The 26,254-nt window shown below is 44.2% G+C and overlaps 4 protein-coding genes across 8 annotated transcripts in view; 1 reads left to right on the top strand and 3 right to left on the bottom strand.

The window, feature by feature from the left end:
- LOC126563399 (ribonuclease kappa) overlaps positions 1-26,254 on the bottom strand; it is a 443,719-nt gene that overhangs the window by 122,866 nt on the left and 294,599 nt on the right. The window lies entirely within an intron of this gene.
- The window catches only part of LOC126562237 (dolichyl-diphosphooligosaccharide--protein glycosyltransferase 48 kDa subunit), a 532,174-nt gene that overhangs the window by 238,756 nt on the left and 267,164 nt on the right, over positions 1-26,254 (bottom strand). The gene's annotated exons all lie outside the window — the stretch shown is intronic.
- Positions 1-26,254, bottom strand: part of LOC126563559 (dentin sialophosphoprotein-like) — a 490,635-nt gene that overhangs the window by 218,256 nt on the left and 246,125 nt on the right. The window lies entirely within an intron of this gene.
- LOC126561952 (putative uncharacterized protein DDB_G0293878) overlaps positions 2,695-26,254 on the top strand; it is a 46,610-nt gene continuing 23,050 nt past the window's right edge. For 4 of the 5 annotated variants that reach the window (XM_050218345.1, XM_050218343.1, XM_050218344.1 and 1 more), the window contains exon 1: positions 19,014-19,699. In XM_050218345.1, the coding sequence (XP_050074302.1) occupies positions 19,051-19,699 (649 nt within the window). In that variant the 5' untranslated portion in view covers positions 19,014-19,050. Of the gene's footprint in view, positions 3,650-19,013; positions 19,700-26,254 lie in introns of those variants that run through there. The other variant, XM_050218341.1, reaches the window with a different exon arrangement.

The following is a 26,254-nucleotide window of genomic DNA, read 5'->3' as shown; positions in this document are numbered from 1 at the left end:
CTGGTTAATTTAAACGAGCGAGCGCTAGAATTAAACGTTTTAATCTTGTGCAATGTAAATGTTCTTTTGGAGAAATTTGACACAGAAATAGCTTTGGCTAGCATATTCGTTCGTTCGGCTGTAGTTCATATGCAGCCATTGTTTGTTATCAAACACATCCATCCTGTGCTGCAATTGACACATTTTCCCTTCTTTTTTGCTGCAAACAGCAAACGAAACGTTGGGTTTTCCTTTGCAATTTCATCTCGCAACAAGGATTCCATCACTCATTACTGCGGTCGGGGTATCATCTTGCCGATGCTGCCGTGTCGATGCTTCACATGCAAGGAGGGGGGAGGGGGGAGGGGGGTTGAAATTTAAAATAAATAACCCCTTCCCAATAGTCGCGATTCAAGCGCCGGAACGAACTCACTCAAATATTGTTGTGTGTATGTGACTTGATGCCAATTGCAGGAATCGTTTGTATCGCTGCTCCCGTCGCACATATACACCCACCCACAAGGTAGGTAGGTGGTGGATGGTGGCATGAGTGGGTGATGAAAATCGACCCCGCGCACTAGAAAGGCACGTTGCAGAGAGCGCGTTTCGATGCGTCTCGCTTCGGCGTTGACTAGATCGCTAGACACGGAGAAGCGAGCGGTGATGGATGGGAAAAATGAATATAAATTCATCGGAGGGTGTGCAAAACATGGATTGCCACGTGCAATGCGCATACATATGAATACATAGCAGAGCACACCAGCTCATCCACATCCGTCCAAACCATCTACTCGACACCACTACACGCATCGGAAAATGGAAGGCGTTTTGTTTTATTCTGTTTAGGCATTACTGTCGATGGATCGTGTCTTCATCCGCGTGACACGAACAACAACACCACCAACCTCACAACCCCCCCCCCCCCCCCCCCTCCTGTATGGTAGTGGGAGTAGTGGTAGCGGGTGTTGTGATCCTCAGGTTTCTCACTGCGATGGAGGCGGCTGGTGGCTGACACACAATAGTAAAGCGTTGGCAAGTGGTGGTGCCGTCTGGTCGCCCAACGCAAAGCGCGTCTGACTAACGTGACCCATGCCTCTCCATCACCTGTCCTTCGCCACCCTCACCCACCCCCTTAACCAACACATACACTTGAACTCGAGGGTTGCAAACCGTTCCTGCGCTTCCCGGACGATGGAGCACCAGTTCTAGGTGAGCTTTCAAAGCCATTTGAGGCACATTTCTCTTTCTCCGGTCGTCGTTGTCGTCGTTCGTTCGTTTCGTAGAACGGTTCGGGATTTCTTCGTTGTGCGTTTCTATGTGGGTATCCCACCCCGGGAGGTGAACTAAATGGAAGCCATAAGGAATGTGTGTCCCTTTCTTCCCCTTCCCGTCCTGGTTTGGGGGAAAGTTAAAAAAGGGGTCGAGGCATCGAGGTAGCATTTTCCTTTTGGGCACGCGGCACAGCCGGCTGCAAAATGTGAATGAAAGCTGGGCCGCTCGGGAGAAAGGCAAATCCTCGCCTCCATTCGAACCCTGCCATCGGTGGTCACATTTTCTCCAGCATGAGCCGCACGGTCCTGCCGGATGTGGTTCGTCCTGACGGTTTGTTGAGCTGCGTGTCTGAAACGTGTTTGCCTCGATAGGTTCAACTTACATTGTGCAGTTCGCTGAGACCGGGACGCTTACGGTGCGATCGCGAAACAGTTCCATTCCGGAAGCGCTCGCTGATGGTTTGTCTATAAGCCGGCTGGTCGTTGTGGTTTATCCTTCGAGCTATTGCGTTGCTCCCCGTGCAGTTGTACTGTTGTGAGAGATCATTTAGTGAAGAAGTGATTTAATCAAACCAGCAGTTTTGATCTGGAAGAATCGATCGAAAGATTTAGCAAAGGTGGTCATTTTATTTAGTGAAGATAAAAGTAACAGATTTGAAGTTTTTAAAATATTTTTGAGGTTTGAAAAAACCTTTTTGTTAATAGAAAATTTGCAAAATTAAATTAAAGCTTCAGGGATATCCAAGATAGAGAACGGAGTATTTTTCATAACGGACTTTCACTAGCGTACTTAGGGTTCTTACAGGGACACAATTCGTTGTGCCACATCCAAACAGTATCTTGTCCTTTTTCTGGCTTTTCTATTCCATACATTTACAGAGTTGAATATTTGTGTGCGTGTTGAATCATATACTGGATGTACGGAGAATTATTTCGAACAAACAAATAAACAAATATTTATTGTGCACTATATCATATCTCCATTAGTGATGTTTATATGAAACGGAGTGAAGTGAAGTGAAACTGAACAACCACAAAAGTGTACTTAAAACATAATAAAAGTGTTTAAAAAGAAGATTCTGCAATCGTTTCCGAAAACGAAAACGAAAACCGTTCTTGGTTTGAACGTTGGGATTAATTTTGAATTGGAAAAAATGAGCAGAACTGGTCGTGTATCGTTCTACTGCCAAAAGTTGCAAAAGTGGTGCAACAAACCAATTCTGAGCCCGGTGAATCGTTAAGTGAATTGTGCTCTTTGTCCTGTGAAATAACTTTTGGGAATGCATATTTAAAAATTGAAATTGAGCGAAAACGTAACTAGCATTCCCAAGTGAACTTTAAACCGAATTCAAAGGACATAGTTAGAAAGTAGTTTGCACGTGAGAATCCTGCTACATTGTTGATAAGAAACTGTACGAGAGTTGGTGGAAAAAAAGGACAAATCAGCATGGGTACAGAGACAGCCTGTGGCAGCTATTACGAACCGCCTGCCGGTCCAAGTGCCGCCGCTATGGCCGGATACTACCGAATGTCCTCGGACGAGAGTGGACCTGCTCGTAGCGAATCTTTGACGGATGAGGAGCTTGCTCAAGCGACTGTGTCCGCCTCAGATTGTGACACCGATCTCGAACTTCATCAAGCGCCTCAACAACAGCAACAACACCAAGGACAACACCAACAACCTTCCCCGAACAGATCTCACCTGCAGCAACATATGCAACACGGACAGCATCAGCACACAAACCAACACCATGGGGACTCTAGTGGACGCTCGAACCCCTGGGCAGTTTCTCAACAGCTGCAAAATCACATTACCAACACAAATGCAACCGTCACAGGAGCAGGCAACTCTCCGGGTCCTTCGCCTGGACGATCGAATGCTAACAATTGGCCCTTTCCGAATTATCAGCGGCTTTACAACGAAAACTCGTACAGCATTGCGATTGCTGCGGCCGCAGCTGCTGCTAACAGTCAGGTACAGCAACATAACACTACGCAACAGCATCAACAGCAACAGCAGCAGCAACAACAACAGCAGCAACAGCAACAGTCACAAAACCAACAGCACTCACAACATACCTTACCGGGACCATCGCAGCATCATGCTGCCAGTCAGCAACACCAACAATCGCAACAACTTGTGCATTTACAACATCAGCAGCAGCAGCAGCAGCAGCAGCAACAGCAGCAACAGCAGCAACAGCAGCAGCAACAGCAACAGCAGCAACAACAGCAACAGCAGCAACAACAAGCGCATCAGCAATCGGTGACACAGGCGCAACAACAGCAGCACCAACAGCAACAGCATTCGATTCAACATTCGTCGAATGGGTTAACGGCGGCAGCAGTTGCAGCAGCTGCAGCAGCTGGACAATTGGGCAAGCGGTTTTACTACCAAGGTCAGTGTAAATCCAGTCAAATTGGTAATACAAATCTACGTCGAATCTTAGTTAAATGGAAAATAGTTGTAATCGTCGTATTGGTCTTCTTTATATTACTTGAGAATCACTAAATGTTGAGGCCATTAAATATGTTGAAAATTTAAGATATTTTTCAAATCTTAAAACAGTGTGAAAGTGTGAAACATAGCCTCATACCAATGTTGTGGTATTCGTATGTTTTTATTTAATTGTTTTCTTATTTTTTTAAATATATTTTAGAGGAAAAAAAATACTATTGCTACGCTAGCAAGACAATATTTACCCATCGTGCATTCACCACGATCATTGCCTTTCAATAACGCATGATACACTAGCGCTATGTGGCATAAAACGGAAGCTTTGAAACGCTTTGCAGCGCTATCGCATCATGCAGCGGCAGAGTTTCGCAACTATAATCAAATTGGTTCCACAGTTTCGTTTGAAATTTAGTCTTAACCCGGACGCGATGAGTAGTCCAACGGAAGATTAAATATTGGTTAAATAATACAACGAAAGTAAAATTTGTGAAAATGATTTTTTCTTGAAATGATATAAGCGTTTAAGGCCATAAACGGAATGCATTTTACATTTGTGTGCGACCTGCAAAACAAGCAGAAGATTAAGCAAAACTAGTCATTACCGCTTTTAAACCAAAAAAGGTTGTTATTCTTCAAACACCACAACCTGGCTGGAGAAATTGTCAACCTACCTTAAGCGACAGAAGACAAAAGAAAAGGAAATGCACGCACTTGTACCCGCACGGGGCAAATATCTTCACAAATCACAGCTAATGAACTGGTCACGCACCGTAAAAGCTCAGCACACCCCAGCAGGTGACCAGTTCCCGAATGTCACTTGGTTTCGAATTTCACCAAAACTCCAATTCCCGGTCCTAAAGAAAATGTGGTGAATGAATAACGATCGTGTAGGGATTTCGAGCCGCACACCACACAATCTATCATGCGAATCCAGCGGGAATAGAAGGTTAAATAGCTGCATTTCCATGATCACATGCAATGGCGGCGGGGAATGATTTTAATTGAATTAAAATAGAAACATGGCAAATGTCCCACCGTTGGATCGATTGGAACTAGATTTCGTGATGTGATGAAACGTACATGTGTTCCCGTTTTATGTGCGTAGGTTTGATGGAAAGTTTTGGTGGTGAATGATGAATTAGGTTAATAGAATGTATGGTTTTGACATTACAGGAATTCCTTGGAGTAAATAAATCGAATAATGTGGATATCTAAGTGGTAACCGGTAAAATGTATCTCAATAAGGGTCAGTTTATAAATGTGTAGAAAGTTTAATATTTCTTTTACATCCATTTTCCTCAACAACAATGTTTTCTTTACTATTTCTAAATGAAATGCGAAGAGACTGTTCAATGACTGTTTGCTAATTTTATTGATTCTCGCAATCATTTCGAGTGCCTTCTGTTGCGATTCAAGTATTTGCTCATTTGCCGTTGAACCTACCGATTCTTAGAGCTATGTGCGTTAGTGCAGGATGTTCATTGCATTTTTTTTTATACACAATTTGATATATCTATTTAACACATTGTCTCTACCAGCGCAGCGGTGTAGCCAACCAAATGTATGCACATTCGGTACCCATCCTATCATGGTCACATAATGCAATAGAAAAATAAGTCCTCCAAGACCGTCCACCACCTTCTTTACAAGGGCGTGAGCGTGGAAACACAGGCAACAAATATGAAAATTTATAAATATGCTAATCAACGTACAACCGCTGGCTTACCGAAGCGATCGGATGCTGGTAAGATTGAGCGGAAGTAAGTGTCTGCTACCGTGTTGCGATGCGTGCGATTTTATATTGTGTACCAGTGTATTATGTGAGTGTGTGTGTGTGCTGTGTACACATGTGTATGTAATAGTTTACTTCAATTTTCAGCGGGGATGCAAAAAAAAAAGAACGTTGGGACAGGGCCGGTACTTGGCAGCAATTGTTTTCAACTCAAAGAAATTGCATTTGCACTTTGGTTGAATTGCACGAATTCTCAAATAGATTTATGTGGCTGAAGGTGTAGATGAGACCGGATGAACCGTGCATGCTCTGGGTAATACCGACGGGACAGAACAAAACCGTACGTTTAGAGGTAAACATTCCAGATGCTCAAGTTCTGGATGATTCTGGGGAGCGATATTCGAGTGCAGTGACAATCAGACTAAATATTCTAATGACACGACACGCTGCACAACGAATGATTTGACCGTTTACTGCGTGCTGAATCTGCTTTCGTGAGTAGCGTGTCGGGATAATGATTATTTATTTATTTTTGCGATTTAAATCGACACAAATAAATTATTACGTTTTGAAAAGCTAATTTCTCCCAAAGTTTTGTAGCATATTGCTTGACAGCTAGATAATCAACAACTCAAAAGTCGACTAATTAGAACTAAATGAGTATCCTGCTTCAGCACTAACAAGGACAAATTTACACTTTGTTGGCATTGAAATGGCATTTGCACTTCTTTCTCCACCACAAACGTACAGCTGGCACAAAGTGCAACAGGCTTTGCATTAAATCCTGAGCTATTTTCGCTTGACATTTAAGACGGATTCTTATCCTTCGGTGTGTATAATACCCACCAAACACTTCCGTGCTCTACGGTCTTTGGCAAAGGAAAATTTCTGTACCATTCTTAACAGTCCAGCGCGAGGAAAATGAAACGGCACAGAAAGTGTGGCTAATGCGCCTGGGACACCACAAGCCACGTGAGGATGGCCATGGCAATCGTATCGGGGAGCCCTTAAGCCAATTGCCAACGTGGTTTCGATGGCCATCGCTCTGGCAGATGGTAACTGCCACAAAAAGTACACACGGCTGCATCCACCAGCACCACCCGTCGATGATAATCCAATTAGAGCTCGAAAATAATAATCAGCACCGAGAGTGGGGTGATGAGTTTTTCCTTCGGGTCGGGAAAAATTGTCATTCCGGTCAGTTGTTGTCGAGGGAACATGTCCGAATGTACTTCGGGGGGAGAAAAATACAAATAAACGCGCACAGTAAAGGTCACTTTGGTCAATGTTGATCGATTGGAAAATCATTTCGCAAATGAATAATGTCGTTTGGGGGGAAGATTATGTTCATCCGTTTGTATCGCAAAGGTAAGCTGTTGCCAATTATTTTGGGTTTTGCAGGTGATTATAGCCTTTCGTTACTGGGCTGGTTGACGATCTTTGATTTGTTTTATTTGTGGTAGACTCCAGATTCCACCCACGTTTATCCAGATTCCTGAATCAGTGCTTTCAATCACACTGTATTTTTGGTATTTCTTTATTTATCATTATTAGTATTAATTCACCGTGGTGCGGCCCTGTGGTATAGGCGACAGTGACACCGGTCTTTACTCGGCAGTATTGTGGTTCAAATCCCATCTTGACCATCTACTCGTAGCGAGGACTGACTATCCAACTACGTGGTATCAGCAAATAGTCTAGTAAGCCATCCGATGGACGGTGTGGCCTAGCAGATCTTGTGATCAAGAAAAAGAAGACTAATTATTCATAAAAACATAGTTACTTCCGATAGGGATTAAAACCAAATTGGTATAGATAACATTGTTATTATGTATTTTTCCTGGCTGCTCAAATTCAAGAAATATTCTGCAAAAGTTAAGCTGCTCGTTTCCATAAGGTCGGTAAGAAAACAAGCTGAGGTCTTAGCCATGACTGCCGTGTAAAAACATATTTTACCAGCTCGTTTACAGTTTTCAGTTGGACACTCAAGCCACTCAGTTTATAAGGGATGTATTCAAATGCATTAAAATATCGTGAATATTCGCGAAATGTTCTTTTAATGTCTGTTAGGATGTCCTTCAGCTACATGATTTATTTATAATCTTCATCCCAATCTATTGTTTAATCCTAACATTATAGCGATCGTGATTCATAAAGTTTATCCGCTTGAAGCCAATGTATTGAATAAGATTCTCCCATAGAGGTTTGCACAAAGTGTTGAGTTAAGTGATCTTTATTTATTTATTGCTGTCGAATTTCGTACGTCTTCCGGACGATTCGACTCTCGGGAGGACAACATTTGCAACACGTTTGTATATTAACTTAACGAGTTCCAATTTAATGCCACTTTTGAGCTCCCGAGATTTTCCAATACTGGAACTCAACCCCTTTTTCTACCTATTTATAAATTCCACGACCCGCAACGCCATCTACCGGGAATTTTTAATCAGGTCAGTTTTATCTGACACTTAGATGGTCAGTTTTAATCTGACACTTAGAGACTTATTCGATCAGAAATAAGACTCAGATTAAGAACACATCTTCATTTTAAGTTCTACGATCACTTTCTAACAATGAGAGTACGATTATTTTTAACAGCACAAATTTTTCATGTCAATTCCAATGTTCTTTACCACTTGCTTCTTTATTTCTTAACTAATTTTAACAGTACATTCAGAATTGGAATGATTATCGATTCCTACGATTATTAGCTAATATTTAAAATGTTTCCCAGTGTCTGATTGAAAAAGTTGCAACCAGACGACCAATCCAGCAAACCCATCATTTCCGACCCTCGGTAATAGCGTTCAACAAGACGTACTTGCGGCTCGTAAAGCAGTCTGGCACGTGCCACGCACTACACGTCCCGCAAATGCTCTAAAACATGCCTCTAATACGTGACATATCCTACCCCAAAATCCACCTCAGTTCGCGTCCACCCGGCGCACACACATACACGTGCATTAAAAAAAACCTACCCTACAAGATCACGACAGAGACGACCACCACCAGACCATTCAGACCACGGCTGGGCCCACACGGTACCCTGGGCCCACACGGTACCCAGACATGCCCGAACTTTGGAACAACTTTCGATTTCGTTTTGTAAAAGTGAAATTTCGACCATCCCCTTAGCAGACCCGCACACTGCCACAACCCTATTTACCCGCCAATAGCATCCCTCGCGCACAGCCAAAACTCGATTTTCGGCGGTTGGTTTCTCTTGCCTTCGTGTTGCGGTCGACGACGGTGCGTCTGTTGCTCGGAAGGTGTGTTTTTCGGGCGCCTGGCGAAATGGCTTTTTGGGCTCGTTGTCGCTCTCTATCCCTCTTTCGCTTTTCTTTCGACTTGATCGAATCGTTTGTGCTATGGGGATTTTTGGCGCTGTCTTTTTTTTTTTTGTCTGCTTTACTCACAAAACACTAAATCTGCGTTGCGTACTATTCGTACCACGTTTTTTTTTCTTCCAACCACCCTGCTTCTTCCTGCCAAACTTTGGGTTGGGTCTTCTCCTTTCACGCATTTTTCCAACCGCAGCCGCCTGGCCGGAAGGGAATGTGGACGGGTAAACACACGGCCACGGGTGGAAACGGTCGGAAAAGTGGAGTTTCTGCGTCCGAAAAGTTCGGTGGTTCCGCCGATTGCACGGTGGCGAGAAGAGATTTTAATTGACTTATTACCTGCCTTCCCGGTAGCTTTTACTCGTCTCGTTGCTGCTGCGTTTTTCCACAAATTCGGTGCGGTTTTGGCCGGGCTTCGACTTCCAGCCAGACGCGCTTTCGGGCAGTCTGGTCTCTGTTAAATCACATTCACGGGTTGATCGGTGGCTCGAAAATTTTGTTAAAGAAAAATCACATCTTCTCCGTGGAACACGTCTGCGCCTGAGGTGCGTACGCATAGTCGATCGATCCGATCGAACATTGGCATTTTTCGGCATTTCGACTTATCTTTCCATTCTCATCTTGCGAAGGAAATTCATTACGAAAGGTGAATGTGGGAGGACTTTCCGTCGTCGTTGGTTTTCTGCCGCTTCCGCAAACCGATCGCCCTCCAATCGGTTCGGTTCGGTGTGCAGCGAGAGCAATTTTCCGAATGCCACAAGCTCGTTGATTCGTGATTGATGATGGCGATCGATCGGTGTTAGGTGATTGACCTCCCGAAAAGAAATGACGAGTAGAGGTATTGGTAAAAAATTGCTAAAGGAAATGATCATTTCCTCTAGCGATTTGATGATGCTCCCAGCCAAAACGGTGATGCGTTTCCGTGGATGACCCGACGGACACAATTAGCCGGTCGAATACCGTCAGCAGGAAGGTGGCTGAACTTTTCGTGCTCATCAACATCGGTTTTCCATTTAACTGCGAGTGGTACGGAACGATATGGTTGGTAGATACATAACGGTCTCTGTTTGGGTGTGGATTGAAAGGAGATAAATTTTTAAGTAGCTTATTTAAACAATTAGTTGGTAGAAAATATTTTTAGAGTAGAAGTAATAAATTTACTAAAAAATAAAATTGACTGAAAAATAGTTTGACCAAAAATTTTAGCAATAGATGATCTAAAAAATGCATTAAATGCTTTATTAAATCGTTCATTTGAATATTATTATTTTTTGTTATTTTTGAAGTATAAGAACAGATAATAGTATAAATTTAATTTTATTTGGTAATTTTAACAAGTTAGACTGACTACTTTATATTATGGTTCTTTGTATGCTGAAGCGAATAAATCAACATTTAATTCGGAGGGTAAAAATTTGCTTATAAAAATGATCTATCAAACAGACAACAATAATTAGCAAAACAAATTGAGGAACCTTATCCACGATGAAATAAAATCAACGGATACAAAGTAATAATAACCCACCACGCTTGGCAGACACGTTGCTCAAGCACGCTGTCCACGTGTTCACGACACGCAGCCATCGTCCAACGTACCCAACCACAGCATCAGTGGCGACCAGTTTTCGGGGCACTTGGTGAGCTTCACTCCAAATTTCGGCAGCACAACGGTGCACGGAAGAAAAAAAAAAGCCATGTTCGTAGCCATTCACTTTCTTCCGACGCTTCAGATCTCGTAGGAATCTCCGTCTAGCATTAACCACAACCCACCACTTTACCGTTCAAAACACAAACAAAAAGAGAAGGCAGCCCTTTTGCAGCCCAAAAACCTCCCAGGTAGTGGTGGTGGTAGTAGTAGGTAGTTCAACTCCAAAAGCAACCGATCGAGCCCTTGGAGGTTGGCGAGTTGGTTCAATCGTTATCGAAAAAAAAGGACCACGCGTTTCTCCGACCAGAGATCCAAGATCCGATTGCTTTCGAAAGATTAATCAACTTCAAATCGATTCGCTGAAGTATCGGGCGTCGGGTGGCTAGGGTTAACCTACCGGCGGGTGGTATTTGAAAGGCTTTATCATCCCTAAAACGCACATTAGTCCCTTTTTCTGGCAGTGCTTTGAGGAAGATGAATAATGTGCCGAGGTCGGGAACGAAACTCATATTTCATATCCGCGGACATTGGTGCTGTAGAGTAGTGAAGTTGAGAAACACTCTGAGAAAGACGCAAACAAATATGCACGATGAAATGATGCTGCACCTAAACAAACTGATTCGTCTGGGAACGAATCAACTATAACTTGAACCCAAAAATGGCACGTGAACCCTCCTCTGCCAAAAAGCAACAAAATCATCTTACCTTTTCGTTTTGGTGCTTCAGAAATTCTGGATGATTTCTCGATTTTTTGTTGAGACCGTATTAACATGTCACTGTCGGTCAATTTTCATCCATCACTTCTATTAGGATCACTGGCACAAAACTGACATCAATCAGCAAGAAATTAGTCCTACGAGACGTTCCCAAATGGTGATATGACACTACATTTTGCTTTTAGTCGGATAAATCTAAGAGCACTAAGTGACTTCAACGAAAGCATGAGACGGGATTTCGATGGGATTTGTACACATGTTTGGAAAACGATTCATATCCCAAGTTACCTGATAACATCATATTGTTCGCAAGCAGAAGTTCAATGGGGGAGTCAGAAGACTTGGAAATGGTAAAAAATATCCAAACTCAAACGTACTTGAGAAAGTAATCTCGATTAGGTAGAGTATTGGAGGAAAACTAGTCTTAAGGGTGCTTCTTTCTACACCCATTTTCCTCATTTCCTCAACGACGGTAAAAAAAATTATACCGACCACCACAACCACAACGCCACCCCGAACGAGGAGGGAAGAAAAGCAAAGCAGTTTCTCCTCCGTTGCGTAACATGTTTCGCTGCTCATGTCCATCCGCTCTGTACGGTTTCGGTCGGCCGCTCAGCCGGCATGAGGAAAACTCCCTCCCACCGGAGCCCTTCCTAATGGAATGAGCATACCCACACGTACAGACAACACCTTCACCGATACACCCGGTAGGTAATATCTGTGTCCCACGCACGCAAAGTGGGCTAACGGTGCGGGAACGGCAAACGAAAGGAAAATGCTGGAAATTTTTCCCAAGCCCTAGTGACTGAAAGAGGAAACGTTTTCGATGAGGGGGGAGGTAAAAGTAAAGCAAAGGACGATGCGATACAATGTTTTTCCGGTGTACCATCAGCGTTCCGGCTTCTTGATCCACTTTTTGTGATTATGTTGTTCCTTGTGCTGTTTCTTTCGTGGAATATTCACGGAAAAAGCAGTGGTAGAAGCGTCTAGATGCACGCGAAAGGCGCTTCTAATTTAATTAATTTAAAATTTTGAATTTCGGCGAAAGAGATTTGTGAAACGGTTTGATAAGGTTTTGTTTTTGAGGATTTAACAAATGCAAAGAATTACAAGGAATGAGGAAAGGATGATGAAAGAAATCTGTTATCATTCAATTTGCAACGTGGCGTTAGATGAGTATAATTTGCAGAAATATCTTAAGATGATTTTTCAGTTTATGATATTATTTGAAAATCTATTCTGGTCTTTTAATCATATTTTGCAAAACTAATCTAGCATTTGTTGAGAAAAAACTGAGCGTACAAATTAACTGAATTCTTAATAATAATTAATTTAAAACACAATGATCCTTTCTAAAAATGCTTCCAAAACCCAAACAAAATATGAAATGTAGCCACAGTGTAACAGTTTAATGTATTAAACAGTAATTAAAGTTAGCTCTTCTCTTTTATTTTTCAATTAATCTCAATTGCTGATTTATTCTCAAACGAGCATCAGTCCAGGCGGTGACGACGGACTGTTATTTCAAAACGCTTTCACTTTTACTGTACTTAGCGTTTAAAACTGATAAAATGTAACAGTATGAATCATTACATTTATCCAAAAATAGTTTGCTTTAAAACAATACAACTAAAACATTCGAAGTATGTAAATTAAACATCATACATCATCCCAGAGCACAAGCGAGAACATTTCAAAACCCGATTAAGCGTCGCCTAATTGAAATGCCAACCGTTCTCTAAACGAACGAACCCTTGTGCCATGCTCGGGCGGCTGTTCGCGTTTGATCAATTCTATTGCGCAAAAAATGCTAATGCATCTATCCCCCAAAACCCACACACTCATACGCTCCCTGTCGATTCTCGGTGCGCAATTGCAGTTGCACCGTTTACAGAACTTTGTGCCTACGATTGTCCAGCTTCTCAGCCGAACAGCCTCCACCGATGCATCAGGCGTCTTAAAGTCTTAAAAACCGTTGACTGGACCGTAAAACGGTTTGCGGTACTTCCTTTCTCCGTGCTTCCGTTTTTCGATGTGTGTGTGTGTTTGGTTTGGACAATCAAGCTGTACACCGAGAATGCCCTTGAACAGTTGAACAGCTCAGCAGGGCGCCCCCTTTTTGGAGAACGCGACCCACTGCTCTATCCTAGAACTTGATCTTGAAACTGTGCCAGAACGACCGCTCGACGACTTCATTTCGTGATGATGATGATGACTGGAGTGGACTGTCGCTTCTGGGGCGTACTAACAAGCACAAACACACACAGAGACACTCAGAGCATGGTGAAGTGAAGCGATGCGTTGTTCGTGCGCTTAATTGCAACTGAGCGTGGCCGTGCCGGGTCCGTTGCAATGCGAGTGACGCGGCACCGATCGCGGTTGTTGCGGTCGCTTGGTGCAGCTGCTGCCCGCGACCTGACTTACTCCTGTAGTCAGTTAGTGTGTTAGGGAGGTGTTTGTGCGAAGCCATCACACACTGTAGTCCAACCGGGCTGGTGGGAGCAACGGAAACAAATACACTCGGCTGTCGGGCCGGTTCCGTGTGCAACATGCACTCGACTGCAATCGATAACAATCGGCTGCTATCTGGAGAGGCTGCAACATCTCTTGTGAACAGAGACTCGTACGAGCGAGCGAGAGATGTATAGTACGGTCGCTTTTTGTTGTAGTAGCTTCTAAACTGTTTAGTTATTACAAGATTTTATGTCTGACGTCTAAATGTCATAACATACTTCATATTTGTAAAGCGCTATTTCGACATCCGATGAATGTTTCGTCTCTGTGGATGTAAATTTAGTTCTTACAGAGTAATATATCATAAATTTTATGCACAAGTCGTATTAAACACTCACTGCTATCTAAGAGAAACTATCGCAAAATGAAACCTGATTCTTGCCATTATATACAATAAATTTTAAGTGAATATATGTTGGACACCATATTTGGTCATATCTTAACAAAAAAAAAAAAAAAAACAATATTAGAGAGTAGATTGTACAAATCAATAAATGTAGACTCTACAAGAGAGCTTTTGGATATAAATAATTGCCCTCTTTTGTCTAGCGCAATTCAAGAACTGTCGTAGTCGCGGGTCTTTCGATTATTTAATAATAGAATAGTTGCAGTTAATATGACATAAGAGCACTCAAGTAAGCAGTTGCTGTATACTTTTATACCACTCGAGGTGTACGTTCAGCATTCAGATCTGATAACTACGTCGAAGAAACCTCTCAAGCAAGATGTCTTCCTGCAAACCTTTTCACACACTCACAACGCCATCGTTGAAACGAAACTGCATCTGCATCATTTGCCTTTAGTTCCTATCTTTGTGCACTACCCCTTCGGCTACCCATTACTAAGCTTTGAAGAGGGATGCAAATGATGTTCCGGTGCACGCTCCCAGCACACTTCCAGCGCTGTTGCTTTCGTACGAGCCGGCCCGATTGAATTGATCGTTTACACACTGGCGTTTTTACGATCGCACACGATCACAGACGGAAGCTGCCAGTTTGATCAGCAAGAACGATCCAATCTAGTGGACTTGGGTGGAGGAGATATAGGTTTGTGTAGAGCGAGTTTTTGTAGCTGTTGTTGTCGTTTTCCCATCGGTAGTTGTAATTAAACGATCGCAACCATCTTTTACACCCCAGCAGTCGGTAGTGGTCGTTGTGTTGCAACTGCGAAAAAGCGAATTAATTTCCCACTCGGTTGCGATTGTGCACCGAGAACACACTGCTGTAAAGAAGGGCCACTCTGTCCTTTCTTGCAGGTGTTTGTAACGTACGACGCACGACACGATGGCAAGTGCCCACTTACTCATCTGCCACGCTAAACAACCCCGCGAACCCGGTATACTTTGCCCTCTACGATCCCGCCCTTTACTGTCGAAGGGTGCGTCTATAGGGAACGCAACAAAAAAAAAGAATGGAAAACGTGCAAAAAGAAATAAATCAAACAACGTTCTTTACAAACAGCGAGTCACTGATAATGGTGGTCGGACTGGCCGGACAGTACACGCTGCTTAGAACGTGCCGGGTGACTCGACCTGCGTCTAATCACTCGGGAAACCGGCTCGACAGAAACCCGTAACTAACTTAAAGGGTGGCAAAAGAGTGACCGAATGGACGACCGCAAACCCACTCATCAATAGGCCACTAATTTTTGTTTATGATGGTGGGATTGGCTGTTGGGGCGCGCTGTTTTATGGCTTTATTAAACGGGATGGCTAATGTTGAGACACTGTTGAAGCTTTGTCACTTTTTAATACATTTTCAAACTTCTACCGAATTGTATGTATAAAGTTAAAAGACTATCCAAACGTTGTGTATCAAATAGCAGTAGCGTAAAGTATTTTTCTGCATCACTTAGACTTCAGCAGAGTGACTGGATACACCCCATATCACACGCATCAAGAAGCCAGAAACATCCTTGATGGGAGTGTCCTTTGAATCGTTCGTGAAGCATCGCCGAGCTTTTCTACGCAGCTTTTCCTCTCCGTTTTTTTTTCTTCTATTAAACGCCTTAACCCCACCTACTCGGAAAGCACACTTGACACGGAAAAATCGCGCTCGCCCAGCAGGGGCGCATGAGCAAAACATTGGGGAGGTTCTGCTTCACTTTTCCCCGGGGCCGGCCCTCTTATCTTCGGGTTGGGTGTCGCATCAAGTGCCCAACGCGGAACAGTTCCATTCCGCACACCGGAGACGTCGAACAGCACCGCCAACAGCGTCCGTTTTAGCGCCGTTTTTGGCCGACGATGCGATCGACTGCATCGAGTGTGCGCGTGTGTGTGTGTATCGCGTTCCGTTCCAGCGTGTGTGACTGTGTGCGCAGCGACGATTATTTCTTGCATCACGTAATACGCAAACGCTCCAGCAGCGAGTCGCGGTGTATTACGAGTTTTTCCTATTGTTTGCATTTTCTCGTTTCGTTTCCTCTTCGATCGGTGTGCGCGGGACGGTCGGGCACGGTCTCGCTACCGATACCGTGTGGTTGTGCTTTTCTATCTCTTCAGCTAATACGGCGGGAGCAGGGAGAAGGGGTTGTTTTCCACCACCCATTCCCCCACCAACCGATGGACAAATTTCCCACCGAGACACACATTCCCGTTAAACACTTCCGGCAAAGGTAGGAAGCCTAAGCAGTGTACGAACGCCAGAAAGGGAACGGCGCAAAGAAAGTAAAAGTGTTTCCCTCTTTCGCTTCTCCCACCCTTTCAACCCTCACCCCTTACGTTCATTCGCATTGTGACTTTATGCTCTATGCTTGATGGTACATGAAAGAGAAGGATTGGTTTTTGTTCGGGCACTTTTTTTTTTCGGCAAAAAGCTCGTGTTTATCTCACGACAGCATCTACCTGAGCACAGGAACTGATTTTACGACGGTACGACTGTCGGAGTGCTTGTGTGTGTGTGCTAATGGGCTCCAGTGGAGGGCTCCAAATCTGGTGATCCCGACGCGGAAAATATTGCGAAAGCGTGCGGCGCAACCGATGTGCGAACGAGACGCATTCAAAGCACGCTGAAACCCAAGTGGTCTCACTTCTGCATTTGTGCACGGAGCCACACGGCGCTACTTTCACTCGATGGTGGTTCGGGTTTCTCGCTTGTATGCGTGCACGACTTCCGCATGGTGGTGAAAGGGGTTGCAAAGCCTCGGCTCGAAGCAGTCCCCACCGCCACCGGGGCGAAAGAGAGCGAGAGAGCTCGGTAGTGCCATCTGCCCGTGCGGACTGTGCGGGACATCGTCGGCCTCTGTTGCCGTCTGCACGCGCAAGAGTGAAAGTGATCGGGTACGGTGAGCGAGAGTGTCGGTGTGGCGGTGGCGGTTTTTGGTGGAGTTGAGGGTGCCTTGTCTGTTTGGCGGGGGATTCGCGACCAAACCCCGAAACCCGAACCCAACCCCGGATTGGGTTGGAAGCGTGGCGTGGCGTTGTGAGCTTGACGCTGGGTTCGCTGGGCTTACTCTTCGTTCCGAGGTCGATCGTGCGCGATCGCGTACTGGCGTTCCGTGGTTTTGTTGTCCCCGTGTGTACATCCCGTGTGCTTTGGCCGAGCGCTATCCAGCAGCTGTCCCTGTGTGTGCTGCCGCCCGCCAGCAGTGGTTCGAATTGCCAGTTGCCTGCAAAAAAAAAAAAACGAGGGTCCAGCCGCCCGGTTCTAGTACGTTCTACCGTTGTGGAAAGTGTCCCTTGCTGCAAAATAGTGTATTAGTATACTAGGGAACTTCAGATATTCAAGAAGACGGAGCTGCTAGACATAACGAGTGAAGAATAATAATAAATTCTGGAGTAGTTGGAGGCGTATCCCCAGGAGAACTGGATAGCTTTGTGCTCGAAGTGATTGGATCTCTCCACACAAAACCACTGTGCCCCAACGTTCTATACACCGAGCACACTACTAAGCATACTAGAACCTGCGTTGCTACGAAAACCCGTCCCGTGGGAAGCTGTTCTATCCGTGTATAGGTGCACCGATTCCCGAGACCGTGCTCCCGGCGTTCCCGGGACGTTCGCGCGCTCTATCCACCGCATGTGGTTCTGATCAGTGTCTGACTGTACGTCCACTAGTTCGCAAGTTTCGCACCGGTGTCCGGTGTCGCGGGTTTCGTGCGCTTCACGTGCGTGTGCATCGGCTGCACCGTGGTGCACGAGTGTTAGTTTGTTCTAAGGGTTTGCATTAGAACACACCGCCCAGCCATACCGCCGCGGCCGCGGCCGGTATTTGAATAGAGAAGAGCGCAACAATACAGTGCGAAGAGTGCGGCCCGCAACGCATGGTGTAGCACGTACAAGGTCAGCACCGGCGCGAGCACATTTGCATACGCGGGTACACTAAGCGTTGGTGCGGAAGTGACCACGAGCGGTGGAGTGTGGTAGAAAAAATAGTACACACCGAGCGTGCCCGACGCTACCTCCTAGTCTGGAAGCTAGGAACGCTTTGGAGAAGAAGTAGTCAAGCTCGTTCCAGTGCGCGCGGTGGAGTAGTACGCTCTTCCACTCGGAAGTTCTTGGGTGAATTCTAGTGTTTGGCACTCGATTTGCGATAGCTTGCGGGGAGTGAAGCTTGGGATTTCGGAAGTATCGGGAACCGTTTCTTGATTCAATTTCGTGGACATCGGGTTGATGAGGTTGGTGGTGTTGTTGCTGTTCTAGCAAGGGGTCTAAATCCCTTGTCCGTCGTTCTCCGATGTCTCTGCTCGTAGTGCCGACCGGTCCCGACGTTGCGGTTACACACAACTGCCTGCCTTTCGCTCTGTGATCTGCTGCATCACACCGTCAACTCGTTTCTTGATTAGTTTTATCTTCCTTCTTCCCCATTACTACCCTAGAAGTAGACCGGCCGCCGCCATATTTAGTATACGCCGGACGACTAGTACTCTAGCTCGTGTTTGATGTGGATGTGTTCATGTCCGTGTGTACGTGTGTGTGTGTCAGTGAGTGGGTGATTCGAGTTTAGTGCATCTCCAGTCTACCCTCTTCTTGCGGGAGTGCAGTACAGCGTCAAGCTTACTAATTAACATGGCGTGAGTTGGCCCTGCAAAGGAAATATCTGAAATTGGAAACGACGTATGCAAATACTTATCATGATGCAGTGCTCCAGTGTATGTTTGCTGTAGTGGCATCGAAGAAAATTGTGCAAGTGGATAGAATTATTCTGGTTGTGGTAAAGTGTTAAGTGGTTTCAACAAAAAAAATTAAAATAATCAAGTGAAAGTAAAAGAAGAATTTAAATCAAATTTTCTATTTGGAGTGTTGACTAAAGCGTTCTAGTAAGTGTCGTTTAGTGCGAGAGTGAAGAAGTTCCGTTTTCTTCAGGATACATGTTTGCGATTGTCCTTTGAGTGGAAAATATCCCGTCCCATTAAGATACTCGGTTGACACGTCATCCCAAATCGCTACTAACAATGAATATGGAATTTCAACCCCTCCCACCGGTGTCGACTATGAACATCGGGCCTCCGACGCCATCTCCATCGCCCCACATCCAGATCCTCTCGAACGGGCCGAACGGTAATGGTCCTGCAGGTGGTGGCGGTGGTGGAGGACCCGGCGGCGGCCACAATGGTATGGGACCCGGGCCTAATGGGGTGCACAGTCAGCTGCTTGGACCGATGCCACCGCCCAGTATCCTGCCGATCGGTATGCCACTGCAACAGGTCGTCCACAATCTCCAACATCTCACCAATGTCGGAGGGCTTAATATGGGCGGCAATCCACAGCAACAGCAGCAACAACAGCAACAACAACACCAGCAACAGCACCAACAACAGCAGCAACAGACGCATCAAAACTTGCTAACGAGCAACACCCCGGGAGCGAACGGGTTGACCGGCATCCATCATGGCGGCACACAAAATTTGCCTCCAACGTCACAGCTACTGCAGGCCATCCACCAGAATACCAGCAACAACAATAACAATGGAGCAAACAATAACAACAACAACAACAATACGATTAATTTGAACAACAACAACAATAGTAACGGTAACAACAACAACTCCATCACACAGTACCAGGTGCAGCAGCTTTGGAGACATCACGCGTATTTAAACGGTAATGTGTTCGTTTTGATAGAGTTCGCACGTTCAAGGATCAAGAGATCCTTGAGGTAAATTTGGTGCTTGGTAATATGACATGTATAAGCACAGATAGAGAGGTACTACACTGACATCATGCATTTTGTCCAGAATTCAATCATAAGTTATAAAACACCATTTCTTAAAAACGAATTCAGGTTTCAACCCAACAAACCCAGGAGTTCCGGATCTCTGGTATTTGGGTGCTCAACATTTCGGTTCGGCTGCTCATTAATCACAATCCCAGACGAAACCTTGCAGAAACGGTACAACATTAGTATCGGAATGTATCGGAATGTACTTTCCTCTGCGACGAGTTTTCCCGTGAGTTCGTTAATGTTTTTCCACCACAGCTTTTGCAACTCCTCGTACCCTTGTTCGTCGATTTTCGGGTCGTATTGAGCAACAGCCGCTGAGCGGTGTGCCATTATCGTGCTGCAATATGACTTGAAACGACTTTGCCCTAAGGGATACCTTGAGTGACGTTGCCGAAATTAAAGCAAAAACCGATCTAAGCACACACACACATACAGTCAAAGATCGGTATAAAGTCCACTTGAAGTGCAAGAGAAGCGTTGGGTGGAATGGTCATAAACTTTCCATTTCATTTCGCTTCCTCACCGGAGTGATCGCGATGACGGGGTTGATCTGGTCCCAAAAAAAAAGAAGAACCAACCACTAATACAACAACAACTTGACACAATCGAATACCAAAGGGTAGAAGAAAATGGGGATAATCGTGTGTGTGTGTGCGTGAACATTAATAATGATACGCACCCAGAGCCCAAGCATTTCTCGCGCCGGTTCCCGGAGGACCGGTTTTTTGGCCAACCATTTCCGAACACTTTTCGGAGGCGCGTAGGGTGCGTTCGACTGCATCTGGGGGGGGAGGGGGAGCGCATGCGGAGGGAGTAGGGCTTTACTTTTACTTTCTGCGACATTGACAGCACAGGCTCCACACATTCGACAGTTTCTACAAACATTTCCGGGCCAAAGATTCAACTTCTTCAAGCCGAATTACCATAGGATGAGATTATTTTTAGACATACGCTTTTGTGCCATCGGTTTGCATATTTACCTTGATAGTTTTAAAGAGATCTCGCTCCGACCGCTGCTTCCTCAACAAAGAAAGGATATCAGCGCGTTGGGATCCGCTTGGAATGGTCGTTTTTCTTTCGCCCGCTTAATCCGATGCGGGAGACGTATTTTCTGCTTGCAACAGTTTGTTGATAAAACTTTATTACTTCCACCACGCAAAATGCCTTCAATCCTTTACTCACTTTCATTCGCACCCACTCTCGTCTGGGACATGGTTTGATTGCCTCGTTTTTTTCCCCCTCTCTTCTGCAGTTGTTACTTTATATATCTGAATCGTTGTTACTTTTATTATTTGTTATTCATCACTTCCCTTTTTCCGTCACTCTCGCTGCAAGATTAAACTCTCCCAAAAAACCAGTTTTACGCACCGTTGAACGATTTCGAATCGCTTCCTCCTCCCATACACGATTGCTCTGTCGCTGCTGCTGCTGCTTGCTGGTGTTGGTGGTGCGCCATTTCTTTCCTTTCCGTTTTGCAGACGCATAAACGCGTGCGTATACGCATGATGCACCGCTGGAGAGGAAAGTCATTTGGCTGAACTGTGTTTTTTTTTTGGTTTGATATTTTGGGAACTGCCAACCGTTCGCGTCTGGTGCGTACGGTGCGTGAATTTTGTGGCCACTGCATCGTTGGATAATTCTCTTTCTCTCTCTTTCACCAGCTGCGGCTTTGGGGAGCTTTCAATTGGGCAGCTTTTGTGCGTGAGTGAGCGTACGCGTGTTACTTCTTTTCCTTTCGCACGCACCTTTCTAGTGATCTGCACTTCTTCCGGTGGGTTTTTGGTAGATTTTGAGGATTTGAATTCGTTCGTTTACGCACTTTTGTGTTTGGCTCGTTCCGTGTTTCTATTGTGAAGTAGCAGAGACGGAGACGGGTTTGCCAGACGCGTTTGCTGCGTGGAAACCATTTTCGGTGCGAGCTAATTAATGTTTGAATTAAAAATGCTAGAAAGTGAAACCGTTTTGTGTGTGTGTGTGCGTATCTGCTCTTTACCTCAAACTCCTTTTCCCTTCTTCTATTTGGTGTTTCGTTTGCGGGTAGAGCAGTGATGCTGTTTTAAGCGAGACGCATTTTCTGTACTTCCTACTCAACCCAACGATTCATTCGAAGGAAATGACCAAAAATGCACTCTCACTAGCATTCGGTCAGACCACAATCAGCTGTTTTTTTTTTAAGCAGAAAGGATGATAAAAAAGATAAGCTTTTCCACAGACGTTTAAGCCCGCAACCAACGCTACAGAGACGGTTGCATGGGAGGCATGGAAATGGAAATTAAGCCGAAATGTCAAATCCACCGTTGACAGCTTTAGGCGACGGTACGGTTTCCAAATGGAAAGTATGCGCCGTGTAATCGTTGGGCGAGAGGCACAGCATGCTCAGCAAAACAACAACAACAAAATCGAACGATCGCAATGACCTTCGATCTTTCCTTTCAAGAGGTTCCGCTCGTTCGAATGGTTTGTGGCTGTTTTAGCTGCCAAGGCAACAAAAATTCCCATAATGCACTGCCGACATTTGGGCGAGCTTTTTTTTTTTTGTTTTCTTTTTGGCACGAAGGCGGGAAATGTTGTCATCGTGGCCGGGTAGGTTTTGCGAGAATCGAACCGCGGAAGATGCGGTACCTCGAATCGAACATCCCCGTAAGGTTATGGATTATTGATGGGAGAAAGTTGCCGATTTGCTGTTGCCATAGTGCACCTCGGTTGGATGACGGGGTGTGATCACGATCGTTTACCACGTGGCTGGGGCTGGTGGATTGGCTGGGGCTAGTTTAGTGGCGCGGAGCACATAATTCGCAACCGATGCTGCAACAAAGTGCAGGTGGAGCTTGAGTGTTTGACTGTTTGAAATTTAGCAGTAGATGGAAGGAAGGTAGGACGTTACTTCGGGATCAATTTAAGGGCCTCCCTATAAATAATTGCTAGTCATTGATAGTGATGTTAAAATTGCTTTATGGTGAGTGGATAAACACAATTTCTTCTAATGAATTTATTAATTTAATAGAAGCTTTCAAGTATATTCCTTCCTCACTTATCAAAAATAAGATTTTTTTAAAATTTGTGAAATCAACGAGCAAATCGATGGCCATATTCGTTAAAATTTTGTGACTTTATGGCGAAATAAGTTACACAATTTTAATTCAAATTCCATCAGACTCTAGCTACTGTTTAAGTTTTCTGGTAATTTATGAATTTTGGAACAGAAAATAAGCCATTCAGCAATCAATTTTGGCCCGCAAGTGTCTTGAAGCAAATTGTAGCTCTCAACTACTTTTTTCTTGTTTAAAAATAAAAACAAAATTTCTTGCAACTAACAATTTTGTGACAAAAATTCTGACCGATTTTCCATGGAAATATATTTATGAATAACTCAAGCAGAAAATAATCTAATAGAGTGTTTAAATAAATGATGCAAAACATAAGCTTTAAACACATTGCTTTCTCAACTCAAACACATTAAACGAAGAAAAGCTAAATCAATTTTCAAATTGACTTAGCTTCAAATTTTCTATTTCGTCACATTGAGTCTTAAAAGACTCATCACACGGCACATAAAATTTAGGCCATCCCATGTGCCCAGTGACGCATCGTCAATTTCATCACCACCCACCACCACGGTGGGTTGGTGAGTTCGGGCTGGACATTTCGCGACCATGCCCCGTCGCACGATGTACCGAATTTTCCTTTCCCTTTTTCTCTACACACGCTCTTTGAACCATTCCAAACAGAAAGGAAGACCACCAAGCATTAGTCACGTAAATCGGTCCACCTTGGTGACAGACAAAACACGCACACCCCGCCTGTCTCACTGAGCCGGTGCGTGAGTGTGTGTGTGTGTGTTGGTCTAGGGCTGTTATGCATGCGAGGTGCATAATAAACAACGAGCAAAGGTGCTTCAATCAGTGTCAATTCGTTGCAACCAGGCCACCTTGGCTTGGCTCTTCATTTTGGGACGTCTTTTTTGCTTCCTTAACCGAAATTCTCTTCCTTTTCCTGTCCCTTTTTTGTACCCATTTTTCCTCTTTCGTTGGGCGAGTTTGTTTATTAATTTCCGATCATAGGCGTATGACGAGACTGCACGACTGTGGCATAAATTATTGTTGACTGTGGCGCTAGGAGGAGAGACATGGTACAGCTGGTGGTTTCAGCTGTTTTGAATTTCATAATCATTCTTCCCTCTTTTCTTTCCTTCTTACGTGCCATGAGGTGCATGTGATAAATTACTTATCTCATTTGTTAAAGCCACCCTTTTGCCGTGAGTTAGCTACAACAATAAATTAGTTTCATACACCAAAGTGTCATCGGTGTAATGGTTTGTTTATCAAGCACGTTAAATCCCATATCAAATGACATTCTCGAACGAAAAAGGCTGATATAATGCATATTATTTATTTCTAACTGCACAGATAAATGCATCGCCAACGCAAGTCTATTATATTTTGCACAAACCTACCACTCCAATCTGCCAATTGTGCTTGTGACTCGTCGCTGCTGGACAAATTAGTGGCGGCTCGTTAAATAGCGACAGTGCATCGTGTAATTACCATTTCCTATTAACATCACTGCGGCAAGCTGCTGCTGCTGCTGCTGCTGCTGCTGGCTACCTCCATACACGCATGTATTGGTGCGAGTGCACCGCGCTGCATCGCAAATGCACCTTAAAACGCTCGCACCGAGTGAATGCAAGCGCAAGATAACAACAGACAAGAAACAAAATAAATAAGCACTTTGGAAAATGGTGTCCAAGTGGTTGATGGGATGACGAAGGCTCGACAACGACGTTTTTGCTGCTTGGGCGACGTTGAAGTACTCAAAATGGTTATTTTATGTTGCTATTTTGTTTCCGCTCCTTCCGAAGAAAACTCTCTCACACACTCTCGTCCAAAAATTGTTTTCAATGGGAGATTTTTCCAAGTGCATAATTTCTTTTAAGTCGCACAAAATACACAACAACCAATCCACTGCTGCTGCTGTATTGGTTAAAGCTGGTCGTTTTTTTTTTTAAAGAAAAAAAGATAATTTCCTGACGCTTTTGTATTTCCTTACTCATTATTCACACAGCTTTAAGCTTGCACGCTCTATGTGCGCCGTCTTTTTTCTCGATAGCTGCAGTTTTCTTGAAAGGCTTTTTTGTGTTGTTGCAATGGTTCCTCCCTTGAAGCAGGTATCGGAAGACGATTGAGTGCGTCGAAAAAAAAAAAGAACCCAACTCAAAGCTCCACCTGCACTCGGCCCTCTAAGGAACCAAGCCTGAACCGTTCGGTGGAGGAGAGTGCATTGTTTTTGTTTGCGTTTGTTTTGCTAACCGAGTGGGGGGGAGGTTTCGCGCTGCTTTGATTTAACTCCACGCATGCACGCACCGCATCAACTCGATGCCAACGGTGTGCAGTTGTAGTGGAGCAAAAACCAAACTCCCTCCACAACAGCAACAACAACAAAAACAAAAAAAAAACGGGTCTTTAGGGAATTGGATGGAAATTGCACACACATGGTTTTGTCCACCCCGCAAGTCTCTGGCGGTAGCGTGCCTTTCCCAGCTAGCGGTGCTTTCATCCGCTTCCTCCATGGCTGGAGGAAATGAGCATTTTTTTCCCCCCACCGTACGTGCGTCACCTTGTCCTCCGATTTGACGGTTGAGCGTTTGGAGTTCCTTTCCGTTACATCACCAAACGAGCATGTGCGCTCGGTTAGACCTGGCTGAGTATAGGAACGTGTGGCAGTCTAGTGGGACTGTTTTGTTTGCTTGTTTTTGGGTCGCGTCTTGAGGATGTTTTACCAAATCGTTGTTCGCTTTAGTTGTAAACATACACACGCATAAACAACCAAACAAGGGAAATGTGTTTGGCGGGCAACTGGTGAAAGGTGACAGTTTTTATTGTCTTTTTTTTTATTTAAAAAAACGTCCAAAAACCTCGTAAAACTTAAGAGGACAAGTTGGTACAGATCACGGGAGAGTTTTTTTTATTTAACGTCGTTGTAGAATAAGTTTAACTTTGCATGAATTTTTGTTGATTCTTTTACAAATAGAGTTAATAGTTCAACATTTTGTTGGAAATAAAACCAACCATATGTTCTCTTACTGATGTGATAATAACTATAGCATCAATATTGATAAAATGGCTTACAATTGAGCCACTAATAAAATTTAAATGAAATCCAAAACATTCTCTATGGTAAAAAGAGGTTTAAACATTGAATAAAAATACACACTATTATCCGTTAATTTTTTGTTAAAAAATTAACGCAAACACTCAGGTAATTTTGAACATTTGGACACTTGTTATTTAGCTTTTTTTTTCGCAAACAGTTTTACTAAATATCAAAAAACGCTTTGGACACGGTTGGACTTTTTGAGTACTTCAATAAGGCTTAAACTTTGTTTTGTAATTCAACATCTTTTTGGAAATTAAAGGAATTAAATCTAGACATTAATA

The sequence above is a fragment of the Anopheles maculipalpis genome, chromosome 3RL (assembly GCF_943734695.1).
Source record: "Anopheles maculipalpis chromosome 3RL, idAnoMacuDA_375_x, whole genome shotgun sequence".
Taxonomy (NCBI): domain Eukaryota; kingdom Metazoa; phylum Arthropoda; class Insecta; order Diptera; family Culicidae; genus Anopheles; species Anopheles maculipalpis.
The sequence above is the reverse complement of the archived record's forward strand: the minus strand, read 5'-3'. Positions and strand labels throughout refer to the sequence as shown.